General features: G+C 51.9%; 5 protein-coding genes across 5 annotated transcripts; 2 read left to right on the top strand and 3 right to left on the bottom strand.

Annotated features, from left to right (window-relative positions):
• Positions 1–80: 80 nt before the first annotated feature.
• On the bottom strand, positions 81–1,151 carry HO173_010400 (uncharacterized protein; the record flags this gene model as incomplete). Its single annotated transcript, XM_037312285.1, has 6 exons — positions 81–350; positions 404–652; positions 733–846; positions 906–920; positions 978–993; positions 1,054–1,151. 6 exons carry the CDS (start codon positions 1,149–1,151, stop codon positions 81–83), a joined length of 762 nt encoding a protein of 253 aa, XP_037160871.1.
• A 1,108-nt stretch (positions 1,152–2,259) lies between these two features.
• On the top strand, positions 2,260–6,849 carry HO173_010399 (uncharacterized protein; the record flags this gene model as incomplete). The annotated part of the gene is made up of 3 exons (XM_037312284.1): positions 2,260–3,161; positions 3,271–4,962; positions 6,702–6,849. The coding sequence occupies 3 exons, from the start codon at positions 2,260–2,262 to the stop codon at positions 6,847–6,849; spliced, it is 2,742 nt and encodes a 913-aa protein (XP_037160870.1).
• A 2,600-nt stretch (positions 6,850–9,449) lies between these two features.
• On the bottom strand, positions 9,450–9,848 carry HO173_010398 (uncharacterized protein; the record flags this gene model as incomplete). Its single annotated transcript, XM_037312283.1, has 1 exon — positions 9,450–9,848. One exon carries the CDS (start codon positions 9,846–9,848, stop codon positions 9,450–9,452), a length of 399 nt encoding a protein of 132 aa, XP_037160869.1.
• A 27-nt stretch (positions 9,849–9,875) lies between these two features.
• HO173_010397 (uncharacterized protein) lies at positions 9,876–13,784 on the bottom strand (the record flags this gene model as incomplete). Its single annotated transcript, XM_037312282.1, has 1 exon — positions 9,876–13,784. The coding sequence occupies one exon, from the start codon at positions 13,782–13,784 to the stop codon at positions 9,876–9,878; it is 3,909 nt and encodes a 1,302-aa protein (XP_037160868.1).
• An 852-nt stretch (positions 13,785–14,636) lies between these two features.
• HO173_010396 (uncharacterized protein) lies at positions 14,637–16,790 on the top strand (the record flags this gene model as incomplete). The annotated part of the gene is made up of 1 exon (XM_037312281.1): positions 14,637–16,790. One exon carries the CDS (start codon positions 14,637–14,639, stop codon positions 16,788–16,790), a length of 2,154 nt encoding a protein of 717 aa, XP_037160867.1.
• Positions 16,791–18,091: the final 1,301 nt, after the last annotated feature.

The following is an 18,091-nucleotide window of genomic DNA, read 5'->3' as shown; positions in this document are numbered from 1 at the left end:
TAGCCATACTTTCATTTGACGATTATGGGAGCCAGCGGGCTAAGCAGGCTTCCTATCATCATTCATGATCGATCATGACTTCACAAACTCGACTGTCTTCTCTTCTCGACCGACTCCCGCAAGACCTTGATGACTCCCGCTGGGTCTTTGGCACCAAAGACCGCAGACCCTGCAACTATCACGTTGGCACCAGCATCCGCAGCTTGGTCTATCGTTCCCTCACCCAGTCCACCGTCAACCTCGATGTTGAGATCTGGATACTTTTCTCGTAGCGCTTTAACCTTGGGTAGTTCTGACGCCATGAATTTCTGTCCTCCGAATCCAGGATGTACGGTCATGACAAGCACCATCTAGAACAAAACTTGTCAGTGACGATTCCCTATTTTGAGCGGCCACATCTCACATCAGGAACTTCTTCCTTGTTCGGACTCTCGAGGATCTCCCACAAAACATCTACCGACGTTTCCGGTTTGATTGCAATGCCCGCTAGCAAACCGCTCTTATGTATGTATTGAATCATCTCCTTTGGGCTAGTCTTGGTCTCGGTATGGTCTTCAGGGTTCTCGGCGGCTGTGGATGTGATGGCGGCTTCATAGTGGAAGCAGTATAGGTCGCAGCCCGCCTTTTGGAATTCCTTTACCCATTTCTTAGGCTAGCGAAACAGAGCGATTAGCCACACGGTCTCCCCATGGTCTTCAGGGATAGATATTGGGGTAGCATACAGCTGCCTACCTCGGCGATCATCATATGGCAATCAAAGGTGCCTTTGCCTCGCGCGCCTTTGGGGCGCTGGACGTGAGGACGTATCTTGGTCACAACAGGCGCTCCGAACGTGATGTTAGGCACCTGCATCGCTGTTAGTGGATGCAAGCCCCGCGCGTAAAGTTGCTGAAGGGTGGCTGTACGAAGTGACCGTCCATCTAAATCATCGAGATCAGTCCTCAGTGCACACTTGCTTGCGATTGAGCACTACTTACGATGTCGACATGTAGCCTACGGCATTGAGTAGAACATCAGTGTACTGAACATCCTGCTGCCCAAGAAGCCACTCACCAATCAGCGCCATTGTCGATAGTGTCTGAACAAGCAGCGCCTAAAGCAGCGAAGTCCGCAGACAGGATGGAGGGCGCTATTATGGCCGGAGGAGTCATGGCGGCCGATTCCCGGTAGACGACTTCTGAAGTGCGGTGAGTAGTGCTATGGATTGAGTTTTGGTAGCTCCTGGGTCTCCTTTTCGATTGACAAGACTCGCTATTCCAGATTCCAAAGTGCAGCTACATGTATGCGCTCGCGTTTTTAGATTATGCATGTGCTGCCACGCGGATGGATCGGAGAGGCCCTAGGAGTGCGGAGGTCTTCGGTTGAACTCCGGTCTAAAAACGCTATGACATAGGAGCATAAGGTAAAGTAGCGTGAGTGAGTACGTACTTGTAGCTTCCGAGTCCCCCCCCCTCCCCAACAATGATCGTCACTCCTCTTCACTGTCTTTGATGAATTTACCCAACCCCAGCGCAAAATTCGTTCGACATTCTAGTTCTTCTCTTCGTCGAGTCTCAGTGTCGGGCAATACTCTACAGTCAACGCCCAACAGTGCGACACAAAGTGGGGTCCTCCAATGGACTTGGCAAGGCGCCCAAGATAGCAACAGTGGGCGCTTACAGAGCTGCACCTCTCATCCAATCACCACACTCTTGAGGCTTTAGCGCACGTTAACAATAGCTTCCATTGGCTTCATCTCTCTGCATTACCTCTCATGTCTCTTACTACCTCCAACTCTCCGGCGCTTTCCGATATAGTCTCCTCCTGTTCCTGCATAGAGCCGTTGACCCCAGTCCCTGCAACCGCCCACCTCCAACTGCCATGGCTCCCCCCGCCGTTGGTCCCAAATATATATCCAAATCATGGCCGCGGCCTCCTTCCTCCATCGTCTTTGCCTCTCTCTTTGCTGCTGCGTTTGGAGTCTTCATCTCTTCCTGTGTCTACTCTCTTACTGTTAGCTTCTTGTTGCTTTTGCTCGTTGACCGAGTATCCATTCACAGTTCCGTTGATCGGACATTTACATCTTCTTTCATAATTATACCCCTCATTTTTTCCAGCTTTTGGGTCCGCGACACAGACCATAATGGATAGTTATCTTTTGCCTGCTACCACATATGAAGCTCCCCCCGGCTGGTCCGGAAGCACATCCTTAATACAATAATAGAAGATGAGTTCAGCGGTAATGAGGAAGAGAACTATAGCGAAGGAGAGGCAGAGGTCATGGGCCGCGGCAGAAACCAACAATTATCGCCTGCACCCTCGAGAGAGTCGACCTCGCCTGTACCATCACTGACCTCCTCCATCTCCTCATACTACAGGACGAGTCGGAATTCGGGAGACTTCGATGAGTTGTACGACGTATCCGATGATGATTCTGACATCGCTCCGTCCGTACAGACTTCGATCAGCATACGCTCGTTATCCTCGAATGAAGCACCCTTGTCAAAGGCAAAGCAGAACCAATACCCGTCCTTGGTGATACCGTCACCAAGCTACTGGCCCACAATACACAAGGAACACTCCGTTTCCCCACCACGACCACCAAAGATACCCATCTCACCTGCGGCGCTCTTTATGTTAGGTCACGACCTGCCGACGCCAAGCAACCCGCCATCGCTAAATGGGAGCCTCGACTCAGATCCGCTCGCCGGCACAAGCACTCCGGTTACACCTGATGTGCATATATATCCGAAGAGTGGGGATATATGGGGACAAGGGGATGCTGTGCACAGACAAGGCGGTGATAACAAACCGAATCGGCCACAACTCAGGGTCCGAATTGACGATGGATCTGGACAGTACCACGGGTCAGGTTTCAGTCCCGAGGACTGCATCAGTGTTCATGATTTTGCCATAGATGCTGGGCGAGATTACTCGGACAGTCCGGTGCCAACCCCAGAAGACAATTCGTCGGACGTCGGCGTCCAGCTACCACCAGCTGCTCTAGATACCTTGCAGCATCTGTCTCTCGAGGTACCAGAGTTCGCTTCGCCGACCGAATCGGAGAAGGAGATGGAAGAAGTCTTCCCAGCTCCCGTTCGCCCGTCAAGCGCGGACATTACGCCAATGTCCCAGACATCGGACTACAGCATATCAGGGCTCAGCATCCCATCTCCTGGGGGGTTTTTTTTCTTCTTTGGGGCACAATGCAAGGCGCACATGGTGTGTCAACGGGCCTTTGCCTGTCTCTGCAGTGCCACCGTCATCGACAACGGCCGAACAATTCTACAGGTGCCCATGGAACAGAGAATCCCCTGCAACGGTTGAACAAGTCGTGGAAGTGCACGACAATGATACCGATGGACCACCTACCGCTCGCCAACTACCTCCACGCCTCATTGAGGAGGTTCCATCTCCAGAAAGCCGCAGCAGTGGTGAAGTACATCGAGTCGCGATCACTGCGCCCTCGAGCGATCACGACGGCAATTACGAGCAGGCGATCCAAGAAAGTGCCGAGAAAAGTTTAGATAGAACAAGTGTATGGCTTGCTGCTCAGACGTCGTATATGGCCTCGTTGAGAGAGACTTATCCTGCCAGTGAAGTCGGTCTTAGCACAGAAAAGGCTCTTGTGAGAAGTAGTAGCCACGCTAGGAACGACTCATTGGAAGCGCCCATGAAGAAAGCAGTGAAATTCCTGGAAAGCGAGATCGCAAAGCGAGAATATCCGATCGTCACGAGGCCTGGAGAAGGAGACTCGATCTATTACCATGCTTTCCAGCACATCAAGAGGCAGTCAAGCCGTGTCGACCCCTTTAGACATCGTCATACCAGGTCTGATTCCCTCCAAGCCGCCCGATTCAGCCTCCCCCATGAGCACATTGCTCAGCTCCAAGGCCAATTCAAGATTACAAAGGTCAATCGCCCAGCTCCGCAGCGACCGATATCCATGATGCCCGGCAAAGAAGCAACAGCCGAGAACACTGCTGAAAAGGAAGTTTTCGCCCGAGTCGAAAGGGAGCGCCAAGCACTCGAGCAAGTGAGCGCAAGCATCTGGGTCATCGAAGCAGCTAAATACCTCAGCGGAGGCCGTCTCCTCAACAGTCCTGCCGTCCAATCCTTAACCAAAGCCCCGTCACTCAACGATATCAAAGGCTGTAAAATTAGAGCATTCTCACACGTCCTTGATCTCGGCGGCCAACCATCCTCTGACTGGGGTTGGCATTGCTCCCGCGAATACCCGAGCGCCAAGGTTTACACAGCAAGCACTACCGACACTCTTTTGTTCCCAACGATCCGCGGTCCCCACAACCATCGCCTACACACAGTCCCTTCCCTTTATACACTTCCTTACCCGAACAACCATTTCTCCGCCATATCCGCTCGGACACTCTTTTCCCACCTCAAACTTGACGTCCACCGAGGCTTCACCATGGATGAGTATGACCTCTGCCTGCAAGAATGTCTGCGCTGCCTCAAACCGGGCGGCTATCTCGAATACTTCCTCATGGACTCTGAAATCGTCAACGCCGGTTCCCGTGGCACCGCCATGAGCGTAGAATTTGGTTTCAATTTGAAGACAAGAGGCTACGATCCACTGCCAACCAAATCCTTCCTCGGGCGGCTCCGTCGCGCCGGCTTCGACGACATCAAACGCGCCTGGACCTTTCTGCCCATGGGTACACCCACCAAAGAGCGACACATGCTACCCGAGACGCCGCCACCCAACGTATCGACTTTCGAAAACGGGCTCGAGAACGGGACGCGCAAAGTAGAAGCGGTGCAAGGGCCCGTGGGCAGCACGGCTGATGCGGCTAGTATGGCTGGCTTGGTCGGCAGTTGGGCATGGGAGCAGTGGATGATTAAATTGCAGACGGAGATGGGAAAGGAGAATTTGCTGGAGGGCGTCGCGGAGGTTCTGGAAGAGGGCAAATGGACCGGGGCTGGGTGGAGGTGTTTGAGCGGCTGGGCGAGGAAGCCGATCGAGTAAAGTGGTGATGGAACGTGGGATTGGGAAACGTGGTTTTCATTCTGTTGTCTTTGCGTTTCCAGATTTGTGCGTGCGCTAAGTGGTAGGAATGTGGTTTCCTGGTGGCTCGTATACAGTACAGAGTACAAATGAATCTCTCAAAGGCCACATAAATGGGCAGCGCGACTCTTTGCCTCTTCCTTACAGTACTTTCCAAACAGCCACATGCAGCGCACCATGCCCGCAAACTCCAGCGTACGCAAGAACCAGGACGCGGTTGTGACGGTTCGTTTTCCGGCCCCTACTCATCATTGTCCCCCCACCCACCTTTTCCGCTTTCTCAACTCACAACATCCAAGCCCCCCTAACCCCCTTCTCAATACCCGCCCATTCAGCTTTATCCAGCAAACCCTCCCCCCCCCAACTCTATTCACCTACTTTTCCAACCCCTTCACTAGGCACCTGAAGCCGTACCCCCTTTACGTAGCACTTTCATTCGGCCGTCGATCAATCGATCGGCACTTCTCCCCCCTTCTCCTCTTCGAAAACACGCGCGGCAGGAAACCAGCCTCCCCACTGTTTGTTTCACATATCGTAGGTGGGGAGATAAAATAGAGAGTCGCTGGGACGGGTACCCGGCGTTGAATGATGGAATTTGTATCGCTTGTGGGTGCGTTTGGGCTGGGTTGGACTGGGCTGGGTTGTCGCGTGTGGATGGATCCGGCGAGGTGGTGCGATTCGGGTGGATGAAGGAAGGAAGGAAGGAAGGAAGGGAGGGAGGATTATCGCCTTGTTTTGATGTGTGTGTATGAATGTATGTGTATATGTATGTGTCTATGTGTTTATATATTATGTATGTATCTATGTATGTATCTATGTATGATTCAAACCCGTCAAGTCATGAGACCGCAACTTCTGGAGCTGACGCTGGAAAAGAAAAAGGGCAATGAGCAAGTTATCTCGCAGCGTTTGAAGGTCAGTTGAGTATTGCGCTCCTAAGAAATGATGTCTTCACCGTAGTAGGATTTACCATCCCTCTTGCACAAACCCTCGTGGGCGAGTAAGTGTTCTCGATATGGGCTGAGCTCAGACGCTCTTGGGCAACACACGTGCGTGACAGATTTGTACAGAAAGGACTATTGAAAGAAGACACTAGCTTACTCACAGGACCATGACTCGCATAATGCCCGAGACTCGCTCATCCTGTCCAGCTCAGCATTGTCGCCTTCTAGCAACCCTTCGCCGTCTCTGTGTTCTTTCCTTTTATGGGCTTTGTTGATACTCGGGCGGAGAATGAAGGGGTCGGCCGGTCTTTTACAAGAATTTCTGACACGAACGAACAGCTTCTGTACGTTCCAGTGGTGACCCATTGTCTGGTTCTGTTGTCTACCCGGTCGACCAAGGAAGTTCGCTCGCTATGGTAAACAGATGTGCAGTCATACTAGAAGAAATCTTGGATAAAAGCGACGAGCAAAGCGAATTGTCTATGGTGACCACAAGATTCCTCCAGAAGACAAAAACGCACCAAAATCCTGGACATCTCACCCCTCATCCCTCAACCACCCTAACAGCATCAAAACTCCTACCCCTCCCCCCTCACCCACCTCATACTACACACATTAATCCACTCCTCCCAAACATCCCCTTCCCCATCCGGCAGTTGTCTCACCTGCGTAACATCCCTCAACCTCCCAAACGTAACCTGCAACGGCACCCTCGCCAACGAACACTCATACCCCGGCCCCATCCTCTCAAGATCCCTCTCGACATCAACACTCACATACAACGCCGGCAACGCCACCTCCAACGCCCCCGCCCGCACCCAGTGCGGAACGCAAGGCGCGAACAACAACGTCGACGGCGTCATCTTGGCATACGCGCCCGGATCGGACAAGGTTGTGTAGCCGAGACGTTGCCGTAAGAATTCTACCTCCACGGCGCCGAAATCCGGATCTTGGAAGTACACCTCGCGCTTGCGGATCCGGTGTCTCTCGCCTAGAACCGTCGGCAGGGATGCCAGGAAGACGAGCTGGTGCGGGGACCGGTAGCGTCTCTGGTCGCTTTCGTCGTCGAAGGGGTATACGGCGCCTTGGGCGAAGTGACCCAGACCCAGACGGACGTATCAGCTTGTCCAGAGTCTCGAAATATCGTAGTATGGACCCAACCCGTATCAAGCGCCATTCGCTCAACCTCCAAACGAGGCCTCCAACGCTGAAGATAAGATGTAAGCAGTATGGATAGTACTGGGCTGCATGGTCCGTAATCCTAAGCGTGTGGTCGTAGAGTGGTTCGAAAGGGTAAGATTGTCATCCAGTTCTTTGAAGGCCGGTGGACTTTGAGGGAAACTCTGGTAACTCTAGAAGATAAGCGAGTTCCTCAGCATCCTGCAAGCACGCCCCCATCAACCACCCACCCCCACTCATCCTCTCCCGCAACCTCTCCAAACTTTCTCCCCCAAGTCTCCGGAACATAATGACCCCCCTGCACCATCAGCTTCCCCTCCCTCTGCTCAATTCGATGATGCATCCGCCACGTCGCCACATACATCATGATAAAGCGCAAGCCCAGATACTTAGTCGCCCCCTTCCCATTAGCCTACCGCCGCTGCACCACTTTCAGCTGCGCCCCTGGAACTGGTGCGTGCCGAAATCTATCGGCGGCTCAACCACGTGCCCCAGCGCCAAGTCCGCCAGTTTCCCCGTCACGGCCCCATCGCCGTCGACGTTCCAGATGCTCCATTCCCCGTTTTGGAGTCGGAAGACGCGCGTTTCGGTCGTTCTGGCTCTTTTGCCCGTCTTTGCAACGGTGTTCAAGGTGGAGGTTTCGATGGAACTCGAATTGGTACGCTGCATCCGTTGGAAGCGCGGGAGGTGATTTCGGATTCGCCGAACGAGGGAGACACGATGTCGACGTCGGTGCATGTCTCGCCTTCGATGAGTGGGTCGTGGTGCGTTGTACGGTGTAGTTAATATTTGCCCGGGAGTCGGTCCCAAAGCTCGCGCGTGGCGATGTTGGGATCCGTAGTGAGGAAGTGTGGGTTGGGCATCTTTGGGCAGCAGCGGGACTGTAGATCTGATCTGTCCCGTGAGTCGAAGTGTTGGGCAATGAGTGGACTGTTGGTATGTTGTAGTTTACTGGAGTTGTGATTGGTGAGGATTGCTCAAGCAAGCGCAACCGTGTTGGGGTAGAGGTATGATTGGACGCTATTGAGAAACCAAGAGGAAGAACGCTGCCGACGTAGGAGTTGAAGAAAGAGGACTTTGAAGTCGACAGAAATATTGCCTAAGTAGACTCAGGTGACCAATCCGCTTCACCCATCCAAGTAGCGGTCCTCCGAACATGTTTCAAATCTAGTCAGTCATTTATCCTTGGTTTTAGATTTAAGTATGGCGCCCAATCTCTTTCGTCCTTCCCGTATGCAGCCAAAGGCTTTGACAACTACAAATAAAAAAGTCACTGACCGAGTGGTTAAAAAGCTGACCTATAAATGCAGCGAATCGCAATGTGATATGAAAGGCCTTGCAAGGGCCGTGTTTTGGCATGGGACTTGGCCTTGCCGAGGTGCTTTGACATGCCTTTTCGCCTTGCAGACACCATGGTTGCCCTCGTCCGGTTTCTTTTTCATGTGGCTTGGCATAAGATTATATCGATCGCCAAGAAAAGCTCTCGACATGCCAACACGTAAAATTCTGCACAGAGAGTGCGTCTATGTAGAGAGAGAGATGTAACGACGGCGATAACGGTACTGACGGCAGCTTCCGCACCGTAACATAATCTCATCACCGTCGCCCAATGCAGGAAGAAGGCCACTGCGATACGGGCTTTCGCTTGTCGTGGGACAGACGTAGATGTCTCCGATTCCCAAAGCAACATCAACCTGCCGCTGACGATGCACCCAATCAGCCACAACGGTGTCAGCGTGATGCTGGACTGGAGTTGCTACCGAACAGGACTCTGTGGGATGATCTTTGGGCGCATACTGCTACTGGTCAACAACGGCACTGCGTAGAAAAAAACATCACCCCGTTGCCGGTGTGCGTGACCTCGATCGTCCCAGACCAAGTATCGGTGTTCCTCTCTTGATGTAAGTTTTTGTCCTCGCAGGTCCTGGCTTTCTGCTCTTGTCAAACGTTCATCTTCAGATGCTGAATATGTGACAATGTTGCACCCACCGGCTGACACTCTCCAAGAAAGGAAAAATCAAGTTTCACTGTCGAGGGAGTTTCCAGCTTCTCACTGGCTTCTGAGGTTGACATGATGGCTTGACTTCGAGATATGGCCACTTGGTAGGGCCTCTGGCCTGTTCTATTTGATAACAAACCTCGGATCCATTCCCGCCTTAGAGCTTTGAAGGCTTTCACCTAAGTGAGTGATAGTGGATTTTTTTTTAGTAGAGAATATGTGCAAAGGTGTCTGCAAAAGCATAGCTTTTCTGCCGAGTCGTCCAGAAAAATATATACAATCCTCTCACTCCACAGTCCGAATTTTTACATCCTCGACCCCTTCACCCATAGATCTCCTCGTCATCATTCCCTCCCACGTCTCCAAAGCCGTTGACTCCACTCCGCTTTCGCTCAGGGGTCCCTGCAAAGTCATTACTAGTCACATAAGCATCGTCATCATCATCGTCATCGCTATCCCATTGCGTAGCTTTGCCCTTTCCCTTGCCTTTTCGGATCCGATTGCCTAATGGTACCGGTGCGGCTGATGGGCTTAGGACGCTTGCTGGGTGCTGGCGGCTGGAGGTGATCATTCGTTGTAGGAGCTGGGATTCTGGAGGCAGCAGTAAGGTTCGGAGCTTTATGAGGGTTGTTGGGACCTTCGAAAGTGTGGCGCACACGTTGATAGTGTTCGAGTTCTTTGGCGCTGTTGGAAAGAGGATCTTAGCGAAGCATCGAGACATATGTTTTGAAAGGGAGGTATCCTTACCTTACACTACCAACCAACTCCTCGTTTGCAGCAAAAAGTCCTGTTCAGTAACCATAACAGCAATGTCCTCGTCTGTAGCCAGATGATCGAAGAAGTAAGCCGTAGTGACAGGAGCACCAGACATTACTCTGATTTTCGCATCGACAGCTGATGCTTGCCTGGTGATGGCTTTAAGCATAGCGTCCGAGCAGAGTGCGTAAAGGTCTGCACCCGTATACGTAAATGGCAATGAGTCAGCCACCCGCCGAAGAGACGCCTCTGGATGCATTGTGAATTTGCGAGTCAAGGCCTCGAGAATAGTGAGCTGCTTGTCATGGGTGTCGGAGACACCAAGGTAGAGCATCTTGTCGAATCGTCCTGGACGTAGCAGAGCTTGGTCAAGCAGATCTGGCCGATTCGTAGCACCAATGACGAAGACGCCGCCGCCACCTTCCTCACCATCGCTCATGCCGTCAAGCTCAGCGAGAAGCTGACTAACGATACGATCCATGACGCCACCGCTATCACCTTGATTGCCTCTTTTCGGTGCCACAGAGTCGAGCTCATCGAAGAAGACCACGCATGGTCTGGCATCTCTAGCTCGCCGGAAAACACGGCGTACGTTCGCCTCAGACTCACCAATATACATGTTGAGTAGCTCTGGTCCTTTGACGGAGAAGAAGTTGAGGGAGAACTCAGTTGCGATGGCCTTTGCCAGAAGAGTTTTTCCAGTACCGGGAGGACCGTAGAAGAGGATACCACTTCGCTTCTTCATGCCTTTGGCAAAGAGCTCTGGTCGCTCAAGCGGCAATTGAATGGTCTCTATGACAGCGTCTTTGACGTTTGTAAGACCCCCAACATCATCCCAGCTGACGTTGGGAATCTTGGGAGCTCCAATGGCATCAGCGAAATTCTTTCGGGCAGCCTCCACAGCAAGGTCAAAGTCCGCTTTGGTCACGCAGCGCGCACCCTCTCCGCCGGATACGAGTACATCTCGAAGAAGTATGTCCGTGCCTTCTCCTATGCTCGAGCTGTTAGTAACGACTTTCTCCAGACGGTCTTGCCTGGCTACGACGGCTCTGTCGACGATATCAACTAAATTGCCCGCAACGAGGGCAGCAGTCTTCACCGCGATGGAAGCCATGTCAACATCATGCCCAAGCCTGATCGCTCGGTCTTCCACGATGCTCCGTAAAGTACCTTCCCTCTCACCTTCGTCTGGCGCCATTGTCTCCAATTCGTGCGTGAACAGGCTTCGTACACCATCAGGTACATTCTCGATCTCGGTGGTAGTGGCTATGAGCACTCTGACATCAGGGATTGTGTCCTTGATGGCGGTCACCATGCGATCTGCCGTCAAGGCTTCTATGTGTCGTACCAAAATGACTGTACAGTCAGCTCCACAGCTTAGGGCCCGTTCGACTCTCGCTTTAAATAAAGCTTCTGTCTTGACATCACCACCACTTCCACCTTCCGCTACAAGGTCGTATGCAGGTATGGCAAAGATGTGGAGTCCAAGGTCCGAGGCAGCATTTGAGGCCAGTGTGGCCTTGCCAATGTTTCTCTGGGTAGAGTGGAGAAGTACGATCATCGGGTCCATTCCGAGATGCACAGCTCGAGGACTGGTAGCTGCAGCGAACAGCTCACGGAGGCGCCGTTGCAGAGGTGCAGTGTACGGTTTGGGTGTGGGAGCCACAGATTGCCTTATGGGGTTGTAGGGAATTAAACCTTTCATTGGTGGCCGGACGCCAAGGTAGTACTTCCATGACGGATCTAATGCTGATAGTGTCTTGCTTGTCTCGCTTCCAGCTTGTCTCATACGAGTAGTCATGGGCTCAATACAGGCAACTCCACCCCAGCCAAATGGTGACAGACTTTGGCAATTCTGGTCCGGCTCTGGACTAACGATTTGCCCGACCTTGAACCAGGCGACTTCCAAGCGGTGAAATGTCGATGCTTCGTCTTCCAAAGAAAGGGCAAGCAATTCCTCCACATCAGCATCAACATCCGCACCACCGGCTGGATGAGCCAACAACCGACTGGCTCCCGCATCTATGGGAAGACCAATGAGGTCCCCTTGGCGAAGAATGCGTCGCTTGTTCTCAAAATGCTGCTTTAAAGAGGCGAATATTCCGCTCTGCAACGCTCGCTCAGTCGAGAGGGGTGTGGATACTCGAACTATGGTCATCTCTTTCGCAACGGGTGGTGACGTAGCATTGTTGACCTTCGAGGCATTGTTTGTAGTTCTCGCACCACTATTCCCCGCTCGTCCCGCGAGCAGAGGGGACAGCCTCACAAATAGCGGCTGGCCTAGGTTTGCTAGTAAGACGGGCGAGAGCCAAGCAACGAGGCCTGCAGTATCCGGCGTCTGGACTGTGGCGGCACTTGACCTTCTCTCAAGCGCGCCTGATTTAGTATATCGAGGTGCTGAGACCGGAGCTAGATCAGACAATCCGTAAATTTTGACAGGTCTAAAATCGTCCTGTCCACTGTCACGATCGAATGCCTGAATCCCCCAAATTCCGGAGCGGCCTTCACCAGGTGCGGATGCTGTTTCCATTTTCACCCAATCGCCGGAGAAACAATGCAATTTCAATAGGGTCTTGATATCAACGAATACGCGAGCCTCATCATCCTCGTCTATAGTTGGCTTGGGGTGTAGTAAATCATCTGGTATCCTGACGGTCAGACCTTGTGCTTTGCAAAACCTACCCTTTGCCATCGAACCTTGCCTAGCTGTGGTCGCCGTGAGGTTTGAAAAGACAGATCCTGGGGTGTTAACGCCATTCGTCATCGGTCTTCCTGCCCTGGGCGTAGCCGCTATCCTCGAAGTTAGTACACCAGAATCATGACTTGCTAGTCGCGGAGCGCTCATAGATATCATATTGTCCATCGAGTCATCTGAAGAACTACCAGATTCCTTGCTAGAACTATCTGAACCTGAAGTAGACTCCACTCCTTCGACGTTCATGACGTTCTCGTTACCGCCGTCTTCTGTGGCAGAGAAGAATTGCTCATTTGACGTGTCATTCCCATTGTCTGCTGTCATGGCACGAAAAGCATTGCGCACAGCTAGATTTGGTCGACCTCGGTCTGCTGGGTCCTTGTAGTAGACGCGGTTGACGACGATCTTGGTCTCGTGCGAAAGGAGGCCTTGGGCGATAGGTTCGCAAAAGGTGATTTTCGCAGGCGGTAAAGGAACATGAGTGATTGGATGAGCTGGCAACGGCAGGGGCAGGAGATCATTCTGGCGCACGACCAGTGATGATGCCAGACCCTCGCGAACAGCCGCGGTCAGCCGGTCTTCCTGATCTTTGATCTGTGACAGACCTCCATCACCATTGACCCCAGCATGTAGTGTGGCCTTGCCCTTTCCCTTGCTCTTGCTGGCATACCCATTGGTCTGAGAACCAGGAAAGCCTCCTCCAAACTTCTTCTGCACTTCATCGTGTTTATCAAGGGCATTCCCATCAACGGTCACGTATATGGTATCCAGCTTCAGAGGTTCCACCTCCAGTATCCATACCTCGACACCTGATTTTCCCTTGGAGTTGCCTCTCTCTGCTGAGGTGGCCTGCAGTGCCTCCGCAAAAGTCTGAAGTGCCAATGAAGCTGCCGGAAATTGTAGGGACAATGGACTTAGGCCATTTGTTCTCTCCGCACCGGTCTCCTGCGCACGAACAGGCAGTATCGTCCAGCTCGTATTTTCAACGATATCTTGCGACAAAGGTGTCCATGGCGCGATGGCAATGTAGTGAAGGGGTGCAGGTGCAACGGTGGGCTCCTGCAAGGGCTCATGGCGGAACAGCTCAGTGTAGAGGTCCCGGGAGATCTTGCCCACGTTGCCTTTGATTTGTTCGCTTGGCGTTAAGCATGCCGAGATGGGAGGTCTGTCAGCTCTTCTCCGTCGCTTTCTTTTTCGGTGGTCCATATACGTCGTCCGATGTTCCATCTCACGACAGCTCAGTGGCAAGAGCCACTCGTGTGGGATAGCTGAGGGTATCGAAGTTCTCACCCGGCCCAGATGCCATTTGTCGATGATTGGGCCGAGGTTCGATTGAGACGGGAATAGAATCAGGTACCGGCACCTATTACTATATCATATCATTATCATTATTCGCTTAAGCCTGAATCGCAGATGCGAATAACGGACCAATCGGGTTTCTGTGAATCTTATCTTTATTTATCGAATCTTTGGGGTGAAAGGCTGGCCTCTGGTGTCGTTCAAAGTAGATCTCTCGCAGCAGCAGCAGCAGCAGCGACCCACCATTCATTCACTTTCGGAGATAAGCTTTGCGGGGTTAGAATCCCATTCCCCTAGCGTCTGCCCTGCCCTACGAGTAAATCAGTGAATCAGTAGATCAACCTCCACCCATTGTCCCTGTTGCAAAGGGAGAGGAAGGGAGGGGAAACAAAGCCTACCGAGTCAAAGCAAGTTCGTAAGAGTGGAACTAATGTTAAAGTAATGTAGGCAGCATGTTCATCGCCGCCCTTACAGTTGCGTGGATGATAATAATGCAAGATGAACGCTAGCGCGCGACATCATCATACTTTGCCATAGCGAAGATCGTTGCCGTAGATTGCGCATAACCGCCCACCACACCATTGTTTTTTAAAAGCAACAGTTAGCACCTTTCAAAAATGCAATTGAACAGCTAATGATGACTGCTATCATCTTCATACAAGCCCATGTTCGAAGAATACCCTGCTAAGCACCCTCTCTTGCTCCGTGCCCCTGATCGTTTCCCTCGGCCGAAATCTCGGACTTAATCTCGAGTCCCAAATGGCAAAAGAGATCGCAGAGGCAAAGACAAGCACTGCCATCAAATTCACACACCAATCCGAAAAGCTATCCCTCCAGGCACATGACGCCAAAGATGAGGACAGCAGGGGCGCCCTGGCCGTCGAGGCGCGCTTTATCACCCCACAAGATCCAGTGATTGAGACTGAGAATGGTGCAAGACTGCCGGCAGTACCACTGAAGGAGGCATTGGAGCTGAATAGATTAAGAGACCAGGTCAAAGGCCAGAGCTCCAAGTCTAACCACCAAAGGCATGACCCAGCGCGTCTAAAACACGAGGAAACCGGTGAAGCGTCAAGTCAAGCAGAGTCTACACAGTCCACCAGACCGGACGCATCTCTACGCAACGCTATACCTCCCTCGAGAACGAATCCTCTATTTCCAGAATTACCCCTATATGGGCCCCCATCCGTACTACGAGACATACAGTGCATCGGCTTCCGAGTCTCGTCAGCTATACTTTCTCTTGCTTTTCTCGGCGTCATTGTCCTCGGATCAGCATTTACCAGTATACCGTTAATGTTTCAGCACATAGGAATACGTTTGGCCTTCCGCAATCCTGACGCGCGACGGCCGTTCTACGAAGAAGAAAGGAGGAGACAACATATCAGGGATGAGGAGGCAAGGGAGTGGAAGATAAAACGACGGCGCAAGAGGAGTTCGAATGCCGAAGACGGTAACGAGGAAGAGGAGGCCGGTCAGCGAGATGAGGAATTCGAGCCTACAGAAGGTGGCCCAGATCCCCTTGTTTGCGATCTTGGGTACTACGCGCGAAGGGTAGGCCTGGACGCGGAAAGCTACGAGGTCATGACCGAGGACGGCTTTATTATTCAGCTCGACCATGTATACAACCCGAAAGAATACAGACCCGCTTCTCCATCCCAGCGCGCCCATGGTGCCCCCGTCGTCTTCCCCAAGGCTTTCGACCACGACCGCTCCAATGACAGCCGCGCTACATCGTCATCATCGACAAACTCGTCGAGAACTTGCAAATACCCCATTCTCCTCATCCACGGTCTCCTTCAATCGTCAGGCGCGTACTGCGCTAATGATGACTCCTCCCTAGCCTTCTATCTGTGCAAATCCGGATACGACGTCTGGCTCGGCAACAACCGCTGCGGGTTCAATCCACAGCACCAACTTCTTAAAACCACCGACCCCAGAATGTGGAATTGGAATATCCGACAGATGGGCGTCATGGATCTTCCCGCTCTTGTGTCTCGCGTGCTTTTCGAGACTGGATTCTCAAAGTTAGGCCTGATCTGCCACTCGCAAGGGACGACTGCAACATTTGTGGCATTAGCAAAGGAGCAGCGGCCGGACCTGGGAGAGAAGCTTAGCGTCTTCTGTGCACTTGCACCGGCGGTGTATGCGGGGCCTTTGATTGGGAAAATGTATCTGAAATTCATGCGGATAATCTCACCAGGCATGTTCCGCATTATGTTCGGGATCCATTCCTTCATCCCTTTCATGATGACAATGCACTCGTTTCTGCCAGGACGCCTTTATGGCGCACTAGGCTACCGCGTCTTCTCTTTCCTCTTCAACTGGACCGACGATCGCTGGGACCAGGGGCTTCGAAACCGCATGTTCCAATTTGCGCCTGTGTACGTGAGCGCAGAGAGTATGCGCTGGTGGCTTGGTCGTGAATGCTTCGCGAGCCAGAAATGCATCCTCGCTACTCGCGAAGAAGGAGAAATCGAAGATGAAGAGGATGAAGAAGAAGACGATTATTACGCCCACAGCACCGAACACTCAACAGAACGCATGTTGGACGGTCAGAGCCACCCGGACCAACCTCATCCCGATCGCGGCCGCAAAGCCTGGTTCGACGAGCGCGTCCCACCATTTGCCCTCTGGGTCGCGGGCTCTGACGAACTGGTCGAGGGCCGACGGCTGCTCCGACGATTCGAAAGGGGTAGAGAGCCTCATGTTCGAGTCGTGCATTCGAAGATTATAGAAGAGTATGAGCATCTAGACGTCCTCTGGGCCATTGACAGCGTCGAAAAGGTCGCAAACGAGGTCAGAGAGGTACTCTGGAAAACGGTACCCGAAAACTTGAGAGTTCGATGTAGAGTGCCGAAGCAGTGCGAAGGAGTGGGCGTTTGGGAGGACCCAGGGCGGAAGGGGCCGTGAAATAAAAATCTGCTTACGCTTGGGTACTTGGCTTTTGGTTATATTCTTGGGTGGCGGAATTTTTTCTGTTTTCTAGGGGTTTTTTGACGAAAACGGGCTCTTTGGTATAGCAACGTCGGCATTCGTGGTAGGTATCGTTGGAAACATAATCCGTATGCATGCGAGGGACGATACGTCTTGGATATATATAAGAAACGGACATATTACCGTAATGGTGCTCATGTACATAGATGAATTCACAATCGACTCGTCCTTGATCAATACATACCTAACCCAAATTCACCAAATTCTACTCACCCCCTTGCCTGAACCTACCTATCTCTGACGCGCTCTCAAAATCTCTAATCCCCAATTGCCAGAACGCCCGTTCCTGGCCTCGCTGCAGAATAAATGGCACACACGAAATGCCCAATCTTTAAGACGCTGCTGCTGGAATTCGTACGCGGTCCCGATCCGAAGGCGGTACCTCCTCGCTTTCCGGCTCGTTGGGTGCTTGGAGATGCGCTCATAGTCTTAGGGAATTGTTACGCACAAGGGTATAAGGTTCGCGCATCAGTATTTGGCGTATGGTGGCATAAGAGGGAGGGAAGGAAGGAAGGAAGGAAAGAAGGAAGGAAGGAAAGAAGAAAGAAAGGAAGGAAGAAAAGAAGGAAGGAAGGAAGGAAGGAAAGAAGGAAGGAAAGAAGGAAGGAAAGAAGGAAGGAAAGAAGAAAGAAAAGAAGGAAGGAAAGAAGGAAGGAAAGAAGAAAAAAAAGAAGAAGAAAAGAAGGAAGAAAAGAAGGAAGGAAGGAGGGAAGAAGGAAAAAAGGAAAGAAGGAAGGAAAGAAGAAAGGAAAGAAGAAAGGAAAGAAGGAAGGAAAGAAGGAAGGAAGGAAGATGAAGCGGGCGCTAGGTACTAGTACGGTTCGTTCCGGAGGTAAAGTAAGATACGGTATCGTATTTTAGCTTTGGGTATCCGTACGTGAAATTCATACACAATGGGCATATCTCAGCCTCCCTCGTTCTGATCGATCGTATCTTCACAAAGCTCCAAAAGGGAGAAAATTTTCAAATTGCAGGGAGGCTCTATGGAGTACCGTCCAGTCAAATCTTTGACATCCCTACCTATCCACGACGGCTAAGTGCCTTACGCAAGTGTTTGCAATATTCGCCACAGCTTAATTGGGGGCTAGTGAGGGAGAGGCACAGCACACACTTATGACAGGATAGCCGAGATTATCATATTGGAAGAGCCTTGAATAGACGATGTCCCCCCGTTTCTTGCTCTTTATTCTTATTCCTCTCATCACAAAAAGAGGTTT

The sequence above is a fragment of the Letharia columbiana genome (assembly GCF_014066305.1).
Source record: "Letharia columbiana isolate WasteWater2 chromosome Unknown Sc0000048_s0, whole genome shotgun sequence".
Classification (NCBI taxonomy): Eukaryota; Fungi; Ascomycota; class Lecanoromycetes; order Lecanorales; family Parmeliaceae; genus Letharia; species Letharia columbiana.
This window is presented reverse-complemented; position numbering and strand designations above follow the sequence as displayed.